General features: G+C 41.5%; 2 protein-coding genes across 3 annotated transcripts; both read left to right on the forward strand.

The window, feature by feature from the left end:
* The first annotated feature begins 501 nt into the window (after positions 1–501).
* Positions 502–9691, forward strand: LOC124123253. 2 transcript variants are annotated; one of them, XM_046486560.2, is made up of 8 exons: positions 502–880; positions 2915–2993; positions 3701–4000; positions 4827–5102; positions 5574–5699; positions 7596–7623; positions 7767–7819; positions 8339–9691. In XM_046486560.2, the coding sequence occupies exons 1-8, from the start codon at positions 875–877 to the stop codon at positions 8464–8466; spliced, it is 996 nt and encodes a 331-aa protein (XP_046342516.2). In that variant the 5' UTR covers positions 502–874; the 3' UTR covers positions 8467–9691. The 2 variants fall into 2 exon arrangements, with proteins under 2 accessions (XP_046342516.2, XP_048244657.1); XM_048388700.1 differs by lacking the exon at positions 502–880 and having other exon boundaries at positions 2820–2993.
* Positions 9692–14422: 4731 nt separating this feature from the next.
* Positions 14423–20079, forward strand: LOC124111660. Its single transcript, XM_048388710.1, has 5 exons — positions 14423–14486; positions 17383–17467; positions 17725–18015; positions 18445–18756; positions 19027–20079. Exons 1-5 carry the CDS (start codon positions 14463–14465, stop codon positions 19272–19274), a joined length of 960 nt encoding a protein of 319 aa, XP_048244667.1. The 5' UTR covers positions 14423–14462; the 3' UTR covers positions 19275–20079.
* The last annotated feature ends 424 nt before the right edge of the window (positions 20080–20503 follow it).

A 20503-nucleotide genomic window follows, 5' to 3' on the forward strand; every position in this document is an offset into this window, starting at 1 on the left:
AGAGCTGTAGTAAAGGTGACGTGTACTTGGCAGAAGAGCCGTAGTAAAGGTGGCGTGTTCTTTGCAGAAGAGCTGTAGTAAAGGTGATGTGTACTTGGCAGAAGAGCCGTAGTAAAGGTGGCGTGTTCTTTGCAGAAGAGCTGTAGTAAAGGTGATGTGTACTTGGCAGATGTGCTGTAGAAAAGAGAACCTGTACTTCGCAGAAGAGCTGTAGTTAAGATGACGTGTACTTGGCAGAAGAGCCGTAGAAAAGTTGACGCGTACTTGGCAGAAGAGTTGGAGTAAAGGTGACGTGTACTTGGCAGATGTGCTGTAGTAAAGAGAACCTGTACTTCGCAGAAGAGCTGTAGTTAAAATGACGTGTACTTGGCAGAAGAGCTGTAGTAAAGGTGACGTGTACTTGGCAGAAGAGTTGTAGTAAGGGTGGCGTGTACTTCGCAGAAGAGCTGAAGTCACATCAGTCACTGGATTGTCTGGTCCTGACTCAATTATTCATACAGACCGCTGTCATATAGCGTGAATATTGCTGAGCGCGGCGTTAAACAACAACAAACAAAACATGGTTGATTGCCCATCATCGTGCGATGGTGTGGAGTGTCACTAATAATGTCAATCACTGGCTTGTCTGGTTAAGACCCTTATCAACATAACTTCATATAAATATTTGAATTATTCCTCCGTGCGGCGTTAAACAAGAAAATATTACAGTACTCGTTTATGTGTAGGTTTACAATGGCTGATGAGGGTGACTCGGACTGGTCTGGAAGGAGTAGTCTTTCAAGTATGGAAGAGTCTGCATCCGTGGACTCAACAGATGAAGAACTACAAGGAAACTCTTCTCTATCCATTGAAACTCCCTGGGCGAAGTTGACGAATGCTGGTATGTTGAGAGATTAAATCGTACGCCAAGGATCATACGATTTTTGTTGTATTTTTTGTATTCGCGTGTTGAACTGTTGTCATCCGGATGAAGCAAGGATTATCATTAATACAGGATTGCCGCGAGGTTGTTTTCACTTTCGACTATCAATGTCCTTATGTTTTAACGTATTAATGTATTTCGTCACATAAAGCCAGAATTGATTTATAATGGATTTCTGAATAACGCTTTATTTAACTTACATGTTATACATCAAGTACTAAATATCCTACAGCTCATGGATTATTTGACAATAGACTATCAGTTATTATACTTTTACAAATGGCTTGACCTTACATATGAGTGAAGCATAATGTAAGTAATGAGGACACCACATGAAGTTAGGGGCGGTGTGATAGTCTTGTGGTTGAAGAGTTCGCTCGTCACGCTGAAAGTCCAGGTTCGATTCCTCACATGTACAATGTGTGAAGCCCATTTCATGGTAGAAAGGTACTGATAGAAGTGACCGCAATTTCAATTCCTGAAGGATTACTGAACTTAAGTCGTATTAAGCCATATTAAAATTATTTCCTTTTTAATTTCCCAAATGAGGAAACAGAGAGTTGATTAGTGACAAGCAATCTTGTAATCTTGTTAAAATATTCATGAATAGCGCCGTACAGGCATAACGTCTTGTCAATCTGAAGCCGACGATTGCGTTTCCCCAATCTTGAGAGCAACATCTTATCAGGTGTTGCATCCGACGAAGGAATTGAGTGTATTCCACAGCAAAACTGACACCTGTATCCAAAGAACAAAGAAGTAAGTTTCCTTTTTTCCTTGATGTTTTCAGTTTCTGTCAAATGTTAAAGTAATACTTATAAGAATTATTTGTAGAAATGTAATAACGTGCAATATGATGTATCTAACGTAAATTAACTTAGGAATATTAAAATTAATTACCCTGTCTGTTAACAATATATGTATTTACATAGCGCCGATAATCACACATAATTATAGTGTGCTCTTTAGGATCGTTGACGAAACGGTTCCAGCTCAGAGGGTAAGCTTTCTTGAACACAAATATCTAGAATAGAGCTTTGAATGCAAATTAAGTTTTTTCAAGTCATTAGGCCATGGATGCGTGCGTGTGTGCGTGCGTGCGTGCGTGCGTGCTTATGTCTTTTATTATATGCGTAACTGGCAATATTATTCTGGAGCGCCTAAAGTTCGGATTAATCATAATAAGCACCTCAGTAATGCATGCAAATCATTTTCAAGAACGATTATTTCGCAAGACAGTTAATTTGTACTGAATACCATGTACATTTTCTGGTGAAAATATACAGTAGCAAGGTTGTAAAACGTGCTTTCCTAGGTCAGAATAAAATTATCAGTATTGAAACAATCATGAAACTGTGATTCGAACAATTCGAAATTTACAAAGTGATGTACGGTGCGTATCATCATGCACAGATGACAGGTGATTTTCATACACTTGACATAGTTAATATTTCTATTATAAAACAACTCGGAGTAATATACCAAATTATCTATGACATATCTGTTTGAACATACCAAGAAAATACCCTGCTCTATCTTAGTTAATCCCAAACCAATATTCTTTGAGCAATATTCAAGCAATATCACGGCGGGGGACACCAGAAAAGGGTTTCACACTTTTTACCTATGTCGGGAATCGAACCCGGGTCTTCGGCGTGACGAGCGAACGCTTTAACCACTAGGCTACCCGACCGCACCAAACTATCCTTTAGAAACAGTGAGAATATTAGATGGATGGACTTCTCTAACTTCACTACCATACAGTGTATTGACTCCGAGACGACCACTCCTTGTTTTAGCCCCTTAGTGCCAACAGGGTAACAACAAGTACCATCTTTTAACGTCTATTGGTATGACGCGGCCAGGGATCGAACCTCCGACCTTCCGCACTCCGGGCGCTCTACCACTAGACTATGGAGGTGGTATTGTAGTATGTGATTAGTGAACATGGTGACCAGAAACCAAAGTACTGACACTTCTGATGTGTTACAGGTGATGGTTTCTAGACGCGGCAACACTCATGGCGACAACGCCTTGATACTGATGCTTCTAGTGATGGTGGTGTCATACAGTACGTATTTTCTTTCATCTCACTGATTGTGATGGTGTTGTCATACAGTGCATTCTTTTGTTGATATCACTGATTTCGAATACGTTGGCATAAAGCACATTCATTCATTCATTCATTCATTCATTCATTCATTCATTCATAGAGAATGGGTATTCAGACACCCTTCCTTGCCCTCTGAAGCGACTATGCTTGTCGTAAGAGGCGACTCACGTGGTCAGGCTTGCTGACTTGGTTGATGCATGTCAATTGCTTGGATTGATGCTCATGATGTCAATCACTGGATATTGGTACATGTCATGGTGTTCCAGAATGGTCCTCAGCCGGCCTCCAGGTGTGCTCCCTTGTCCTCGGTATGGGGATCAGTCTTGGTCATCTTTTTCTGTCTGGTCTTCTGCATTAATTGATGCTTATGATGTCAATCACTGGGTTTTCTGGTCCAGACTCGATTATTTACACACCGCCGTCAACAATAAACAAACAAATCTTTCATTCATCTCTCTGAGTGTGGTGGTGTTATCGTTGAGTGTGCTCATTTGCCTTCCTCAATGATTCATTAAGTGTATAATAATTGGTGAACATGGTATACGGTATACACAAGCTGTACAATGATCTTGACACATTTGAATTATAAACATACCATTAACACATTCATCACCACTTGTCTTGTCTGTATTGTCTTGAAACGCTACAAAAACATTTTTTCACAGGTACAGAACACGTCTTTTGCCCTGAAATAAGTCAGTTGGGTATGCCTGTCAATCTGACCTGTAATAAAGCAGACAACTTAAATGTCCATTCCTACCTAACACCCAGTGGAAATCCTGCTGCCTCGTGTGATCTCGCAGATGGAAGATGTGTATCACAGGGGGACTTCACAGCATCTGTCATCAATACTACAAGCAGTGTCCTCACCATACCCAGCGTGCTGCAGTCACATGGAGGCGACTGGGCTTGTGTTGCAGACGCAGATGACCCGCGCCCTTCTACTTGTCGCATGACAGTTGCCAGTAAGAGCGAACAGATGAGTGAGTGTGTGAGTGAGTGAGTATGATTTTACGCCACTTTTAGCAATACTCCAGCACTATCACGGCGGGGGACACCAGAAATGGACTTCACACATTGTATCAATGTCGGAAATCGAACCCGGGTCTTCAGCGTGACAAGCGAACGCTTTAACCACTAGGTTACCCGACCGCCCCGCGAACAGATAGACACGGGCATCCTGACAACCTAACGCTTACCTTAGTCTTAGCCCAGCTATCAGTGTGGTGGTCCATGTTGAAGTTGTTATCATTACTTTATTGAATGTATTTATTTATCACTGAGTTTACATTATATTGTTTGCTTGAGAGAAAAGGAACGAACAAACTGTTCATTTGAGATTTGAGTTTTATCTAATTCGTTTACGCGTATAAAATATGCAAAAAGTTAATAATTAGCAGTTGGGTGATTGAGTATGATTTTGCGCCACGTTTGCAATATTGCAACAACACTACAGCGAGGATACCAGAAATGGTCTCTGCATATTATACCCAAGGGGCGAATCGAACCCGTATCTTCAGCATGAACACTATGACCACTGGGCTACCCCACAACTTGCAACGAGTAGTGGAACACCCTTCGTCTTACAAAAGCGGAACTGTTTTAAATTAATTTGACACTCCCACAAAAAATCGCAGTTATATTTGGTTAGATTTAGTTCATACATTATACATGTATCTAAAAAAATAAATTTATTATAAAATTTAAATTCTTGGGAAAATCAGATTTCCAACATCATTTGTTCTTCGCTCAGTAGTTGAATGATCTGACAGCTTGGGTTGTTGTCCGCAGAGTTCCCGTCCTTCAACATGGTAAGTGTCCAGGAAAGCAGCAGTCTGACTGTGGGACGGGAGCTGAAAGTGAACATCACAGGCTTCTTCTGCTCTGAGGACATGCAGCTCGAGCTGCTGACCGTGATGGATTCGTATTCCACACCCCCTCTACACACCACAGCAGACATCACTGAAAGGGCCTTCAACACGACAGGAACCCAGACCAAGCTTCTCTTTACCTGTGGCAGTCACACCCAGAGTTTGTCATGTGAAGGTGTTCAACAACAGGGTCGCAGTGAGTATGTTAATAGCCTCTACTTTAATTCACAATATGCCCCAGTTTAGTTTAGTGATACCGTAATAGCAATGTGCCAGCATATTTTTGTTAATTGAGGAAAGGGTTCAAGTGTAGGCCTGATGCCTGCTGATCTCTAAATGTTAGGTGAAATGGGTTTTTTGTTTGTGTGTGTGTGTGTGTGTGTGTGTGTGTGTGTGTGTGTGTGTGTGTGTGTGTGTGTGTGTGTGTAATAGTGCAAACTCACTCACTATGCCCAGCCGACCAGTCCTTGTTTTAGCCTCTTAATGACGAGCACCAGGCAGGGTAACAACAAGTACCATATTTTAGCGTCTCTTGGTATGACGCGGCCGGGTATCGAACACCGACCTTCCGCTCTATGGGCAGACTAGACCACGGAGGCGGCCTTTATGTTGAAAGCGCTCAATCAGAACTGCCCGAACAGTATTGCTACATGTCTTGATGTTCCAGAACATGCAGAATGTCCCTCAGCCGGCCTCCAGTTGTCCTCCCTTGTCCTCGGTATGGGAACCATGTTCATGGTCATCAGCCTCTGCCTGGGCTTCTGGTGCATCTGCAGATACTGCCCTAGTTCAGGTAGACCGTTTACTCCTTCTACCTCCACCAGTGAACATCCCCCTTCTTTAATCCAGACCCTGATACACCAGCATCTCTGCCTCCAAATGAATGCTGTGTGGAACTGTATAGCTTCCAATATATTACATGCATGGTACCTTGCCTTGGACAACTGAACTGCAATAAAGGTATTACTAAAGAAGAGAATATATGGATCTCATCTTTTTTATTATGAGGAACACAACGTTTCAGAGTATATGCTTACTCCTTCATCAGATGAATGAATGTCATGAGGCAGAGAGCCTTGTAAGTTTCTACCCTTTGTTATTTTCCACCTTTTGTTATCTTATTAATTCTGTTGTCCCTACATGTACATATATATGCTCTCTGCCTCATGGCATTCATTTACCCGTGTATCACTTAAAAATGACTGAGGGCGGTCGGGTAGCCTAGTGGTTAAAGCGTTCGCTCGTCACGCCGAAGACCCGGGTTCGATTCCCGACATGGGTACAATGGGTGAAGCCCATTTCTGGTGTCCCCCGCCGTGATATTGCTGGAATATTGCTAAAAACGGCGTACAACCATACTCACTCACTCACTCACTCACTCAAAATGACTAGTTTAGCAACACCAATGGTTGATTGGTACAGGGTTCAATCCAGAAAGACAGTTGAACCATTGTAACACAAAACCCCGTTAAACCGAACCCTGATACAACACTGCTTTCTGGACGATACGTTTATTCATGCCTACATCCTTTACACATTATAGCTTTGTGTTACTTCTAGCTTTGAACAAATGAAATCCTTTAAAATTCCGCGATGCTTTCAGATATGTAAACAAAGAGGCAGCTACGACCGTTTAGTAATTCGATCAATATTCAACTCATATCTTAGTATTGTGCATGTTATATAGTACTAACGCCATATTAATTTATTCGATGGAGGAGAAGAATTATTATCATTAAAACTTGCCACAAAAGGGACGTGATCCGTATTTACAAAATATCATGTTTTCAGTATAAACTTCAATCTTCTCATAAAGGAAATCATTTTAGCTTTTTTAATAATACTCCATGTGAAATGCCTGTCTACCATTACATCATTACTCCTAGAAGTTTAGGGCGGTCGGGTAGCCTAGTGGTTAAAACGTTCGCTCGTCACGCCGAAGACCCGGGTTCGATTCCCGACATGGGTACAATGTGTGAAGCCCATTTCTGGTGACCCCCGCCGTGATATTGCTGGAATATTGCTAAAAGCGGCGTAAAACCGTACTCACTCACTCACTCCTAGAAGTTTATGTTGGTCGACATCATTAATGATTTCGTTTTCAAATACTAATTTTCAAGACAAATGTGTTCATGTTTAGAGAATGATACACAAATTTGTCATGCTTTTGCTGCAAAGTACTACCGATTTGTCTGCATATGTACTGGTATTTTCTACTTTTTGATTTAAACATGAAACCAAAAATATGTCTACATGAAGTTCATAACTCTTATCTTTTTTTCGGATATGTCTGGATTCTAGACATTGACCCTGGTGGTGGTATCACCTGAATCTAAATTGTTTTATTGTCCTCTTGTACTGGTAATAGAATAACTTATCACAATAAAATATAATCATTAAATATTTAATTTCTGAGACATTTTATTGTCACTAAAAATTGTTTTTGTTACTGTGCTTTGTTGCAAACTAGACCCGTGATTGCGACATTCAGAAGTGTGATACACGACATCTGGAAACATTACCACGATGTTATTAGTGTAATGGAAAGCTACTTATGGCCAACTGTGTGTTGTGAAATAAGACGATAAAGCCACGACCAGTACTAGTGACTTTTATAGTGATCAAAAAAATTAATTTCATACCATATGCAGTTTATACTTAACACAATGTATTTTTATTAATTCTAAAGGTGGACGCACTAATGAAAATGACAAAAGGTTGGTACACTATTTTCTTTGAATACTTATGTAAGTAGCATCATGCTTTTTATTACTGCTTCAGTACGAATCTCTCCGATGTTAAGTTTTGTTATTTCTTAATCCTATTCAGACTGAAATGATTTATTATTATGTTCTTGTAGTGACGATCCAGATAAACCAGCACCAGTATCTTCAGTTGGTTCAGGGCCTGGAGGTAAGCATCCAAAACAGCCTTTGAAAATAATATTTGCATCATGCTTGGGTTTAAGTTGTCAAATGAGATAAGTATATGTCGTGGTGCACTTGAACATTCTGCCATAATATCAATATGTTGTAGATGTGCTATCTGTGATTAGCAGTTCAAGAAACATCATTACTTTCGGACCAGACCATGTATTTCGAAAGTGCGTGAGTTGGATTTAACGCTGCTTTTCACAGTATTCCAGTTTTACCACGGCGTGTCAGCTTAATGTGTGACAGGAAAGCCCGAAGTGATGCAGGTCTCAGACGTTTGTCACTTCGGTGAAACCCACGAGCACGGGATTCGAATCCACAATCAGAGATTCTGGCGTGCCCAAGAGATGCAACTCTGCACAGCGAATCGCGGCGCCTTAGACGACTGGGCCACCGGTGTCCCTGTCTTTCGAAAGCCCCAACAACATAAATGATAATAAAATACAAATGATTTTAAAATACAGATAAGGACATTATTTGCTTCTGTTTTTTTTATCAGATGATGCGTATTGTAATGCTGTCCTATCATCAGGAAATGGCTACGCGTCCTTAAAGAGAAGAAAGGACTACACTGACACCATCTATGACGTGGCTGAGGATTATATATTATCGTGGCCTGAAAACTGAAACCAAATACTTTGACGGATACCGGGACTGCAATTACAATTTCCATCATGCTTGGGCTTAAGTTGTCAAATGAGATACTAATATGTCGTGGTGCACTTGATCATTCTGCCATAATATCAATATGTTGTAGATGTGCTATCTGTGATTAACAGTTCGAGAAACATCATTCCTTTCGGACCATAAATATAGAACATCAAAAAAGTAAATATTATTCAAATGATATTACAGATAAGGACATTAGTTGCTTTGTTTTTTATTAGATGATGTATACTGTCATGCTGACCTTTCATCAGAAATTGGCTACGCATCCTTGAAGAGAAGAAAGGACTACACTGCCACCTTCTATGACATGGTTGAGGATTATATGTAATCTTGGCCTTAAAGGAACTGAACTGAAATACTGATACTCGGACATCAATTGCAATTATTGTTCACGCATTCATTGACAACGCTGATATTCTATGACGTGGTTGAGGATTATATGTAATCTTGGCCTTAAAGGAATTGAACTGAAATACTGATACTCGGACATCAATTGCAATTATTGTTCACGCATTCATTGACAACGTTGATATTCTATGACGTGGTTGAGGATTATATGTAATCTTGGCCTTAAAGGAACTGAACTGAAATACTGATACTCGGACATCAATTGCAATTATTGTTCACGCATTCATTGACAACGTTGATATTCTATGACGTGGTTGAGGATTATATGTAATCTTGGCCTTAAAGGAACTGAACTGAAATACTGATACTCGGACATCAATTGCAATTATTGTTCACGCATTCATTGACAACGCTGATATTCCATGACGTGGTTGAGGATTATATGTAATCTTGGCCTTAAAGGAACTGAACTGAAATACTGATACTCGGACATCAATTGCAATTATTGTTCACGCATTCATTGACAACGTTGATATTCTATGACGTGGTTGAGGATTATATGTAATCTTGGCCTTAAAGGAATTGAACTGAAATACTGATAATCGGACATCAATTGCAATTATTGTTCACGCATTCATTGACAACGTTGATATTCTATGACGTGGTTGGGGATTATATATAATCTTGGCCTTAAATGAACTGAACTGAAATGCTGAAACGTTGAAATTCTGTGTATACACATATTCCTATGAAGCAGTGTTATGTACACAAGCTGTTTACCACAGTTCAACTCAACAGCACTATGCATGTATTGTATCATTCTTTTCATATCAATAAAATCATGAAGTTAATCTCTGTTATAATATGTTTCAAATCGATGTGACAAGTGAGCGCATTTCACTATTGCAATGGCATTGCGATAACTGGAAACGTTATTGTGATTCTATTACAATACATTCTAAAGTATTGTAATAGTACTGCGATAGTTTCATTGGAACGTGCACCTGCCTAAATCGTTGCCTTATGCACTTTGATGATAAAACAAAACACTACAACAACAGCCAGTTGCTACGGATTAAAGGCGGTATGGTCTAATTATTATTATAGTACAGTAAACTACGGTTATAACGAACTCAAAGGGACTACTAATTTTAGTTCGTTATAACCGTAATTCGTTATAAGCATATATACAGCATAACTACAGCATATAGTCGGGACTAAAAAGTTAGTCCGTTATATCCGTTAGTTCGTTATAAGCGTGTTCGTTATAACCGTAGTTTACTGTATATGTAGTCTAGTATTATAATAAATGTTTTCAGCCTCCGTGGTGAAGTCACTAGAGCGTCACATAGCGACTGGATACTGGTTGCCCACATATATACCATACCACAGATTACACAAATACCCCGTCCAACACAGACTGACACTACACTGACTCCGAGCCGACCGGTCCTTGTTGACTCCTTCAATGCAAAGGCCCGGCCAACACAGACTGACACTACACTGACTCCGAGCCGACCGGTCCTTGTTGACCCCTTCAATGCAAAGGCCCGTCCAACACAGACTGACACTGTACTGACTCCGAGCCGACCGGTCCTTGTTGACCCCTTCAATGCAAAGGCCCGGCCAACACAGACTGACACTACACTGACTCCGAGCGAACCGGTCCTTGTTGACCCCTTCAATGCAAAGGCCCGTCCAACACAGACTGACACTGTACTGACTCCAAGACGACCGGTCCTTGTTGACCCCTTCAATGCAAAGGCCCGGCCAACACAGACTGACACTACACTGACTCCGAGCCGACCGGTCCTTGTTGACTCCTTCAATGCAAAGGCCCGGCCAGGGGAACAACAGATTGTTTCAATAACGTTTCTCAGATATTTGTTTAAATCCATATAATACTGCATAAATTCAAACATAGTTGTATTTCTGCGTTCTGTTTTAACAACGTATAGACTGACCTTACACGGAGTTATTGCTTTATTCAAGGAAATCCTTCACCGTGTGAAATGGCTTTGAATCTTTTTCACAAATGTTATCGGTTAAAAACATGTATGCGTGCTAGTTTGTAAGCCGGGGAATGATAACTTCCTCAATTACGTTTTCCTCAAATTCATTGCCGACGTCATAATATCAATCATCAATATTACAAAGTAATTATGTTAAATGCCTTGCAGTTCAACTCAATAAGTCATCTATTCAAAACTTACGGGATATTACTGGATTTAAGTACAAATTCATGCGCCTCTTTTCGAGTTTTACAGAAACTTCCGAAACCACAGCATTGTTGAGACAACGGATTGATTCATACTTCCGACTGGAGCCACAGACCAGAGTTGGACACAAGTGTAACAGACAAATGCAAACAGTATTCAATCGGCATTGTAACGGGATGTATGGGAGAGGAAATGTAATACCCAAGGAAATGTTTCTATTTGGCTCGTCTAAACCGAAAGAGGATTATGTCATTGGATGTAGTGCGTCACATATCCTCCTATCCAAAAATGTTAAACTTTACCTTGTTTGCAATTCAATGATTCCAAATCTAACCCCGAAGCCTGTGGGGATTCCCAGATAGAGTAGGTCCACAGCAACCTTTGGGGAGTCCCAGATAGAGTAGGTCCACAGCAACCTGTGGGGATTCCCAGATAGAGTAGGCCCATAGCAACCTGTGGGGATTCCAAGATAGAGTAGGTCCACAGCAACATGTGGGATTCCTAGATAGAGTAGGTCCACTGCAACCTGTGGGGATTCCCAGATAGAGTAGGTCCACAGCAACCTGTGGGGATTCCCAGATAGAGTAGGTCCACAGCAACCTGTGGGGATTCCCAGATAGAGTAGGCCCATAGCAACCTGTGGGGATTCCAAGATAGAGTAGGTCCACAGCAACATGTGGGATTCCTAGATAGAGTAGGTCCACTGCAACCTGTGGGGATTCCCAGATAGAGTAGATCCACAGCAACCTGTGGGGATTCCCAGATAGAGTAGGTCCACAGCAACCTGTGGGGATTTCCAGATGGAGTAGGTCCACAGCAACCTGTGGGGATTCCCAGATAGAGTAGGTCCACAGCAACATGTGGGGATTCCCAGATAGAGTAGGTCCACAGCAACATGTGGGGATTCCCAGATAGAGTAGGTCCACAGCAACCTGTGGGGATTCCCAGATAGAGTAGGCCCATAGCAACCTGTGGGGATTCCAAGATAGAGAAGGTCCACAGCAACATGTGGGATTCCTAGATAGAGTAGGTCCACAGCAACCTGTGGGGATTCCCAGATAGAGTAGGTCCACAGCAACCTGTGGGGATTCCCAGATAGAGTAGGTCCACAGCAACCTGTGGGTATTTCCAGATTGAGTAGGTCCACAGCAACCTGTGGGGATTCCCAGATAGAGTAGGTCCACAGCAACCTGTGGGGATTCCCAGATAGAGTAGGTCTACAGCAACCTGTGGGGATTCCCAGATAGAGTAGGTCCACAGCAACCTTTGGGGAGTCCCAGATAGAGTAGGTCCACGGCAACCTTTGGGGAGTCCCAGATAGAGTAGGTCCACAGCAACCTGTGGGGATTCCTAGATAGAGTAGGTCCACAGCAGCCTGTGGGGATTCACAGATAGAGTAGGTCCACAGCAACATGTGGGGTTCCCAGATAGAGTAGGTCCACTGCAACCTGTGTGCATTTCCAGATAGAGTAGGTCCACATCAACCTGTAGAGATTCCCAGATAGAGTAGGTCCACAGCAACCTGTGTGCATTTCCAGATAGAGTAGGTCCACATCAACCTCTGGGGATTTCCAGATAGAGTAGGCCAACAGCAGCCTGAGGGGATTCCCAGATAGAGTAGATCCACAGCAACCTTTTGGGTTTCCCAGATAAAGTAGGTCCAGAGCAACCTGTGGGCATCCCCAGATAGAGTAGGTCTACAGCAACCTGTGGGGATTCCCAGATAGAGTAGGTCCACAGCAACCTGTGGGTATTTCCAGATAGAGTAGGTCCACAGCAACCTGTGGGTATTTCCAGATAGAGTAGGTCCACAGCAACCTGTGGGTATTTCCAGATAGAGTAGGTCCACAGCAACCTGTGGGTATTTCCAGATAAAGTAGGTCCAGAGCAACCTGTGGGCAGCCCCAGATAGAGTAGGTCCACAGCAACCTGTGGGTATTTCCAGATAGAGTAGGTCCACAGCAACCTGTGGGTATTTCCAGATAGAGTAGGTCCACAACAACATGTGGGGATTCCCAGATAGAGTAGGTCCAGAGCAGCCTGTGGGCATCCCCAGATAGAGTAGATCTACAGCAACCTGTGGGGATTCCCAGATAGAGTAGGTCCACAGCAACCTGTGGGTATTTTTCAGATAGAGTAGGTCCACAGCAACCTGTGGGCATCCCCAGATAGAGTAGGTCTACAGCAACCTGTGGGGATTCCCAGATAGAGTAGGTCCAGAGCAACATGTGGGATTCGCAGATAGAGTAGGTCCACAGCAACCTGTGTGCATTTCCAGATAGAGTAGGTCCACATCAACCTCTGGGGATTTCCAGATAGAGTAGGTCCACAGCAACCTGTGGGGATTCCCAGATAGAGTAGGTCCACAGCAACCTGTGGGTATTTCCAGATAGAGTAGGTCCACAGCAACCTGTGGGTATTTCCAGATAGAGTAGGTCCACAGCAACCTGTGGGTATTTCCAGATAGAGTAGGTCCACAGCAACCTGTGGGTATTTCCAGATAAAGTAGGTCCAGAGCAACCTGTGGGCAGCCCCAGATAGAGTAGGTCCACAGCAACCTGTGGGTATTTCCAGATAGAGTAGGTCCACAGCAACCTGTGGGTATTTCCAGATAGAGTAGGTCCACAACAACATGTGGGGATTCCCAGATAGAGTAGGTCCAGAGCAACCTGTGGGCATCCCCAGATAGAGTAGATCTACAGCAACCTGTGGGGATTCCCAGATAGAGTAGGTCCACAGCAACCTGTGGGTATTTTTCAGATAGAGTAGGTCCACAGCAACCTGTGGGCATCCCCAGATAGAGTAGGTCTACAGCAACCTGTGGGGATTCCCAGATAGAGTAGGTCCAGAGCAACATGTGGGATTCGCAGATAGAGTAGGTCCACAGCAACCTGTGTGCATTTCCAGATAGAGTAGGTCCACATCAACCTCTGGGGATTTCCAGATAGAGTAGGTCCACAGCAACCTGTGGGGATTCCCAGATAGAGTAGGTCCACAGCAATCTGTGGGATTCCCAGATAGAGTAGGTCCACAGCAATCTGTGGGATTCCCAGATAGTTTAGGTTCACAGCAACGTGTTGGCATTCCCAGATAGAGTAGGTCCACAGCAACCTCATTTTGGTAGTCCCAGACATATGAAAAATCATTAACATATAAACAATTTTTAAGATCTGTAGGTCCACAGCAACTCAACTGGAAGGACAAAACATAGCACTACCAATACAAGATACCCCTACCATGAATTCAGCTAAACTATCAATTGGGCTTGCTGATAACATACAAATCAGCACAAGAGGAAATATATTCTATTACCACGATCTATCGATCAAAGATTAAGTGTAGCAATTCAAATTGTACCTGAAGTTTGCAGTCAGCTGAAGAGCCTTGATGGAGTCACCTTTGAAGTCTGATGTATGTATATGTTTCGATAAGTTTGAAATAGTTATATCTAGTATTGATGTGGTATGTACAAGTGTAACTATTGATACTAAAGCTGTTCTGTTCCTTTATTTACTGACTGTACACGTACTCCTGATGACATTATAGACAGGCAACGGCCTATGCTTGTCGTGTGGTCTGTCTGTTTAGCATCTAGTATGAAGGGTGAAATGAAATCACGTCACACATCAGCCGTCTCTCTCCTGCTGAAGTTAGCTGTATTATTTAAACTCAAGACCTCGGTGACTACTGTTTACACGCGGAATAACTCTGAACAGAATAGAAGCCTAAATATTTCAAGTCTCTGGTATTTGTAACTTTTAGCAACTCTTCTTGCCATATATCGACTTCGGGCGAGTTTCTGTGTGAGTTTCTGTGTTTGCGTGTGAACTACGCACATTACGTTTAACTACTGGCTTGACTGACGCCCTCGTGATATTGCTGGAATATCGCTGACTGCAACGTAAATCAACATTCACTCCACTCATTCACTGCCCTACTACGACCTTAATTTTACTACATTGTCTTCTACTTCTTTTTTACTACTACTACTACTACTACTACTACTACTACTACTACTACTACTACTACTACTACGTCGAAGACGACGACGACGAATATTAATAATAAAAAGTGCAGTGGGGAAGTCTAGCAGCTAAAGCGTTCGCTCGTCACGCCGAAGAACCGGGTTCGAATCCCCACATGGGTGCAATGTGTGAAGCTCATTTCTGGGGACCCTCGCCGTGATATTGCCGGAATGTTGCTAAAAGTGGCGTAAAACCATATTCACTCACTCACTCACTAATAATAATAATAATTCTTCTTCTGCTACACTTGTTGTTACTTCTTCCTCTACCCCCTTTACTACTTCTACTGCTACTACCATTTCTGCTACTACTACTACTACTACTACTACTACTACTTTCGAATCCCGGTTCGCCCCGATTATGTTTCTAGGTTTGTCAGCACCATACCCGTGCTCGTGGGTTTCATCGAAGTGGTAAACGTCTGAGACCTGCATCAATTTTGGCTTTCCTCCCACATTAAGCTGACACGCCGTGATATACCTGGAATACTGATAAAAAGCGGCGTTAAACCCAACTCACTCACTCACTAACTACTACCACTACTACTACTACTACTACTACAACTTCTGCTTCTCCTCATGCTAAAACTACTACTACTACTACTACTAATTTCTCCTCTACTCATGTTACTAATCATGTTACTACTTACTTCTTCTGCAACGACTACTACTACTATTACAACTACTGATGCTACAACTACTACTACTACTACTGCTGCTGTTTCTAATTCCTTTGTGGCCTTTTTCTACAACAATCATTATACTCAGTGATTATTATCGGTACAACCCTCTTGTCATGTCATTACAATCGTAGCTGATAAGGTTGATACTGGTATGCAGTTCTTTCAAATGAAATGCAATTTTGAAGGGAAACGTTTCACAATACCAACAGGAAGTAACCCCAACAAATGTCGCAGAAAATTTGAACAACTGATACGAGCAGGCAAATCTACTTCAACCATATCAGAGCATTTGTCACTGGTGTTATGCAACAATAACAGCTATGATAGTATATGACTAAACAAGTTACTACAACTATCTGTGTCATCAAGCTACTACCAGTACCACTGCCATCGCAACATCTCAACCATTACAAGTACCACCATAAGCAAAAACAACTTCCCAAAATCTGCTGTTACGAAGTTATTTTCAAATTAAGACGAAGAGGCTAATGCCAGAACCATGGAACCAAATAGTGAAATCAGTAAATCATTACACAAGATCTCTAAATAATCAAACCATTATATTCCAACACACAGTTACAATAAAAAAGGCAATGGGTCAAATACGTGACAGTCTCAGGCTCTTGAATTAATGTTAGCTGCGTGCACTCAGGAAATGTTCTGAATATTGTCTCTGTTGAATGTCTTGAAAGAGTCCAGAAAAGTGTTGGAAGTCGGCAGGAATTCGTTGATTTCAAACGTATCCAAACCGCGCTTGATCATTAGATAAACACAAGTCAGGTCAAAAGGTCTGGAATCGCGTTCTTGTCTCTCTTCTATTGGTACCGCCAGCCTTCTACAACTACCCCCACTGTCTCTAAACACCGCCTACACTAATCTGCAACTACTACTATCATTGCTAGTTTGACTTCCACCGCAGCCATACATCCAATGCCGTTGTTTTATGAATATGACTACCATATCACTAACAGTTACGTCTACCACTACACCATACATGCCGTTACCACGATGACAACTAAACTACTTCTGCCAATGCAACTGCAAGCACAAACGAATAATATATATTAATCGTAACAGTACCCAATATCTGACGTTCCCACGATGACAACTTAACTACTTCTGCCAATGCAATTGCAAGCAGTAACAAATAGTGTATGAATCAGACCACTAAACCATATCTGACGTTCCCACGATGACAACTTAACAACTTCTGCCAATGCAACTGCAAGCATAAACAAATAATATATATTAATCGTAACAGTACCCAATATCTGACGTTCCCACGAAGACAACTTAACAACTTCAGCCAATGCAAAGGCAAGCACAAACAAATAATATATATTAATCGTAACAGTACCCAATATCTGACATTACCACGATGACAACTTAACTACTTCTGCCAATGCAAAGGCAAGCACAAACAAATAATATATATTAATCGTAACAGTACCCAATATCTGACGTTCCCACGAAGACAACTTAACAACTTCTGCCAATGCAACGGCAGGCACAAACAAATAATGTATGAATCATATTCTACAGTCAGTTCCTATTTATCTTTTTATGTGTAACAAAATGATCTTCATGTACGTGTTTACAGATGACAGTTCTCCAGAAGAGCAACCGATTTGGTGGATACCTGCACTCTACCATCTTTATCATCCTGTTGATGGTAACCGTATACTGTAGGTTATATTCGTATGATTAAATTTTATCCGTCCCTTCCTTTGTTATATATCCATACTTTCATTTATTTAAGGGACGAAAGTAGAGACCATAAAATGAATTATTCGAAATAGCTGAATTGGGTCATGGAGTTTGTATTTGGAAAGTCCATCTTTGCCTGCATGAAATCAGTGACATCCTGCTGCACGGATCAGATTATTACATGATATAATATCTCAAATAAATGTGAGTCTAATTCGGACATTTTTTCATAAAGGTACACCCAGTTTTCACTGTCCAGAAATGGTTGAATTGGGCTCGTCGGTCAACCTTACCTGTTACATTGAAGGTAGATCAAACGCCCACTCCTACGTAACACCCAGTGTAACTACTGCAGCAACGTGTAATCTGATAGATGGAAAGTGCTATCCGTCTCGTAACTTCAACGCATCAGTCGTCAACACATCTTCCAGTATTCTCACTATACATCGGACACTAAAGCCTCATGGGGGTGATTGGAAATGTGTAAATGATCCAAAAAAGGAGACTTGTCATGTGACTGTTTTTAGTAAGTATAAACAGTTTATTTTATATTTTGGTGTCTCAACTTAACCATGATCCTAGTCCAGGCTCATTAGTTTGTCTGATCCGAGTTGCAAGAGAACAGTCGCAAGTATTACTTCAAATACATAACCAGCGCAAAATAAATAATTAAAACTTAAAGTACCCACTCTCGCTTGTATATAAACAAAGCATCACAGATACCAGAAAAAATCACATACAGACTTCGTGTACATTAAAATTACGAATGATTATCAGGTTCTTAACTTGTGATTTGTTACATCCCAATGAATCACCAACTAGCCACTCAGGCATAGCTGAGGAAATACCCATCTTTGAGACTTAGTAGATACGGACAAAATTAAAGAGTAAAGAGGTCAAGTTGGTAGTTTTACTACTTCATATTTTGCCATTGTTGTTCACTATGTATTTTCAGAGAGACCAACGTGTTGCATTACCAGCGACACAAACACCAGCGACACAAACACCAGCTCACTCAATGAGGGAGATGCTGTAACACTGACAGTGAACCTCTCTAACAGCTACTGCTCCGAGTCTTCTCTGGTTGAGTTGACGACGGGTGTCAACACCACTCTCATCAAGCGTACATTTACTAATATCTCAGATGATGTATTGACCAAACAGTTCAATGTAACAAGCTCACATTTCGGGGTGGTCAGTCTCATCTACACCTGTAGTAGTAGCAGTTGGAACGTGTCCTGTGAGGGAATTCGCCAGCTGGTCGAAGGTAGGAAGAAATAGTACACGAGGCAAGAACGATAAGTGTCTGCAACTTTGTATTGTCTTTCGTATTTTGTTAGTTTCATAATGCATCGTTCCAATGTAATGTCATGTGCTCCATATTGTTTACCTAGTGCATTATGTGCTTACATTATGTATAATTACATCCTAACTAGACATTCCAAGTGACATATATCTTGACTGGCTGCTACATCGTCACGAATTACATTCATCCTAAGTGAGTCGATGATGTTTGTTTCCTCTTACTGCCCTGCAGGTGCTCTGACTGACATCAAGACATCAACCACACAGTCCACAGTTCCTCCTACGTCAGATGGACCGGACACAGAAGTATTTCCAGTTTGGATCCTAATTACTGTCGCTGTAATCGCTGTAATCGCTGTAATCCTTGTAATCGTTGTAATCGTTGTAATCGTTGTACGTTGGAAAAAGAAAAGGCCCGCTATCATCCAAACCGACCAGGAAGGTACTAGTGATGTCATGTTGAAGGACCGTGATACCTAAGACGTGGCGAACACACCTCTTCTGTTACGGGGGCGGTCGGGTAGTCTAGTGGTTAAAGTGTTCGCTCGTCACGCCGAAGACACGGGTATGATTTCCGGTATGGGTACAATGTGTGAAGCCCATTTCTGGTGAAGCCAATTCTGTAACAGGTGTGCGTCCCGATCTTTAATCGATAATGTCCCTTGACATCGTTGTTGTCCTAAACTTTGGATCATTGGTTTGCTGGCACCACACACAGTGCCTCTATACATTAATGTAGATGAAACTCAAGGAATAAGTGACATGTCCCGAGGCAAGGTACAAGAGTTATGCCTCTCGAAAATTTATTTTTCTTCGTCGAATGAATGTTTTCATCAGTTACTATCCAAAGTATGTTAATATTAATTTCTGAGTTACAAGTATTCTGTTGAAAGGTATGAGCGTTCATAGGCAATTCGATGAATGGGTTTTGTGTCATTGAAGGCTGTTTGTTAGCAATAATGCTGCGCGCTTTTCACATTTTGACGTACGCGTGTAGTATTCACTCCATTAAAATGCATGACCACTGGACTAGCATGGTTGGGTCGAAATAGATTATATTATATTATATTGCTTGTTATTTTTTTCATATTTCCTTATCAAATTGGATCAAAACACCCAAGACAATATGTGCTGCATAGGTTTTCATATTGTTATTTTATATGATTACACATCACAGCAGTTTTTTCTTATATTTTTCTTTTTGTTCTTTTACCTGCTTTGCAAGACACGTAGGGCGAACTTGAACTCTGGATGCATAGACGTCACAATAAATCTGTTGAGTAGTGTTGTGTACTGGTCTTTTGCTATGCATTACTGTGATTTTCATGACATTTTTTCAACCATAAACCAGCAGTCTCCTTTGTGCGTGTGACCTGACCTGTTACGTTCTAATCTAACCGACCTTAATAATACAAATAATAATTTTATTGAACATGCCTCATTCAACATATAATCGCCTTTGCACAATTTGTTCGTATTCCGTTGTATTCTTTCCTTGTGTGCATTATGCGATAAAATTCCCACTACGAATTTCCTGGTTATGTGATATGTTTGATCCGGCTAAGCTGGTGTCATTGTAGTCTGACAGCGTGTCAAGCATTGGCCCAGATTTGATTATTTAGGCCGTAATTTAGCAGTTATATTTCCGACTTCCGCGTTCACAAAGTCCGCTCATTCAAATGTTATAATTAAAAAAAACAATCCTTATC

This window comes from Haliotis rufescens, unplaced genomic scaffold (assembly GCF_023055435.1).
Source record: "Haliotis rufescens isolate VD_foot unplaced genomic scaffold, xgHalRufe1.0.p SCAF_77, whole genome shotgun sequence".
In the NCBI taxonomy this organism is placed as follows: Eukaryota; Metazoa; Mollusca; class Gastropoda; order Lepetellida; family Haliotidae; genus Haliotis; species Haliotis rufescens.

What these genes read in the sequence shown, in the direction of transcription:
- LOC124123253 (XM_048388700.1), top strand. Translation starts at nt 2,870, where the DNA reads ATGGTGACCAGAAACCAAAGTACTGACACTTCTGATGTGTTACAGGTG. An exon ending in AGTGATGGTGGTGTCATACA is followed by an intron (nt 2,994 to 3,700) that starts GTACGTATTTTC and finishes ATTTTTTCACAG; the next exon opens with GTACAGAACACGTCTTTTGC. An exon ending in TTGTCGCATGACAGTTGCCA is followed by an intron (nt 4,001 to 4,826) that starts GTAAGAGCGAAC and finishes TGTTGTCCGCAG; the next exon opens with AGTTCCCGTCCTTCAACATG.
- LOC124111660 (XM_048388710.1), top strand. Translation starts at nt 14,463, where the DNA reads ATGGAGTCACCTTTGAAGTCTGAT. An exon ending in GTTGATGGTAACCGTATACT is followed by an intron (nt 17,468 to 17,724) that starts GTAGGTTATATT and finishes TTTTTCATAAAG; the next exon opens with GTACACCCAGTTTTCACTGT. An exon ending in TTGTCATGTGACTGTTTTTA is followed by an intron (nt 18,016 to 18,444) that starts GTAAGTATAAAC and finishes ATGTATTTTCAG; the next exon opens with AGAGACCAACGTGTTGCATT.